We start from the raw sequence: 2,054 nt of genomic DNA on the forward strand, positions 1-2,054 counted from the left end.
TGATAACACTTTCAGGCGATTTTTTGATCTCCCTGCACAGTTCCCACTCATCCATTATCGCATGGGAACTTCATGTAGAGATGGAGGATGGAGGTGATGGCGCCAAAATTGACCAATGCAGGGCGACCAATAACGTTGTACGCAATGGGGCAGTCCACCACTACGAAAGTGCAATTTTTGAATGAGCCATGAATCTCGTTCCCCAACATCACGGGCAATTGAATCTTACCCATTGGAAGAAATGAATCCCCAATTGAAATCGTAGATCTGTGTTGGGCATGAAGCCAGATCTGCCTCGGTCAAACCAATTATTGTGAAAGTCAGCTTGAACAATACATTGACGGAGCTCCTATCGTCCACCAACACTCGAGATACTCTTTCATTGGTGATTTGGGCATCAATGACCAAGGGGTCATGATGTGAGAAATGAACGTTCCGGGCATCCTCTTCCGTGAACGTGATGAGCAGGTTTATCAACTTCGGGTGTTGGGCCAGAGTTTGGATCAAGGCGCATACCTCATGGTTGTGATCGAGCTTGCTGAGGTATCGTTTTTGATCATTCTGGGATGGCCCTCCTAGATGCGGGCCTCCTGATATGGTGGCGATGTGACCATCTACTTGTAGAGGCGCAGTTTCGGGAGGATATGGCATTTCGGGTCCAGGTGCTTGCACCATTAGGGCCCCCTGGGGGGCCTGTGCTCCTAAACCTGTAGCATACCCTCCCTGAGGAGGTTGGTACGATCTAGGTGCACCTGGTGCCGTAGGTTGTCTTGGATTTGCTGGCAGTCCAAGAATCCCTATTGGCATCTTGACCCATTGGTGGAGATGCCCCAGTTTGATCAGGTTTTTGATCACATCCTTCAGCTGATGACACTCTTTGGTCGTGTGACCAACGTCCTTGTGGTAGGCGCACCTTTTGTTGGTGTCCCTCGAATTCTTTCTCCCTTTGAACACGGGGGCTGGCTTCCAGTAATGGACTACATTGCCCGTTGCCAAATAGATGTTTTCCAGAGTGTCAACCAGATTGGTATACTCCGTGTATTGGGGTTCGTCAACCAGGTTTGAGGGCTTGGATCGGTTTTGACCTTTTCCCGATCTTTTTCCCCTGGAATGGTTTACACTTGCCTCAGCTCCTTCGGTTTGAGGCGTTTGGGCACCACTAGGTGTAGCACTGTACCCGGTGGGTGCTACTCTGTAGCGTACCCTATTGAAGTGGGCCCATAGACCGTCGGGGACATGAATGCCATCCCATGGGTCCCAGCGGATCCGAATGGCACTAGGGGTGCCAGATAAAGACTTGTCAGATATTGCGCTTCGTATCCGGGCAGGGTTTGGGTGGTCAACTGGGTCGTTGGCTGCCACCCAAAGGCCTATGATTCGGGCCTCCTCTCAGTTGATGAAACCTTGTGCTCTTTTGATGAATTCTTCGAGGGTGGCTAGCTTACTGCATTACATGTCATCCCAGAGAGGGGATCTAGCTCCCAGGAGTTGTCTGTCATCCACTTTAGTTTTTGAGGCCTCCTTTGTGAAGCGCTGGATGTAAGCCCTGAGGGTCTCCGTTGGATGTTGTTTGACATTGGCCAGCGCGCTCATTTGCATGTCCATTTTCATGGTGGCCACAAACTTCTTATGGAACACCGACTGTAATCCAAACCAAGATTGGATTGATCCCTGCTTGAGTCTTTTCCACCACTCTTCTCCGAGTCCAGCTAGAGTGATCGAGAAACATAAGCACTTGCCATTGTCACAAACGTGAGCCATGGTCATCAGGAGACTGTAGCGGGACAAAAATGGTCCCTGGGGTCTGCGTTCCCGGTGTAGGCAGGTAGGTTCGATATCTTTTAACCCTTAGGTAGTACCACATCCAAGATGTGTTTGGCGCATGGCTCCTTTTCCTCTTCTTTGGAATCGGAACCTCTGCCTTCTTTTTTTCGGACCAAGCGATCTGTGACCTTCTTAAGAGCAGCCAACTATTCCATGAACTGTTTGGCCATTCCATCATCCAGGGGGACTCTCTCGTTCCTCCATTCGTTGAGGTTATTCCTCAAGTCGCC

The 2,054-nt window shown here is 50.1% G+C and overlaps 1 protein-coding gene across 1 annotated transcript; it reads right to left on the minus strand.

Moving 5' to 3' along the window:
• Window positions 1-225: 225 nt before the first annotated feature.
• Window positions 226-1,761, minus strand: LOC133824244 (uncharacterized). The gene is made up of 2 exons (XM_062257108.1): window positions 1,454-1,761; window positions 226-1,276 (listed from the first exon to the last, which is right to left on the minus strand). Exons 1-2 carry the CDS (start codon window positions 1,759-1,761, stop codon window positions 226-228), a joined length of 1,359 nt encoding a protein of 452 aa, XP_062113092.1.
• Between the last annotated feature and the right edge of the window lie 293 nt (window positions 1,762-2,054).

The sequence above is a fragment of the Humulus lupulus genome, chromosome 3 (genome assembly GCF_963169125.1).
Source record: "Humulus lupulus chromosome 3, drHumLupu1.1, whole genome shotgun sequence".
In the NCBI taxonomy this organism is placed as follows: Eukaryota; Viridiplantae; Streptophyta; class Magnoliopsida; order Rosales; family Cannabaceae; genus Humulus; species Humulus lupulus.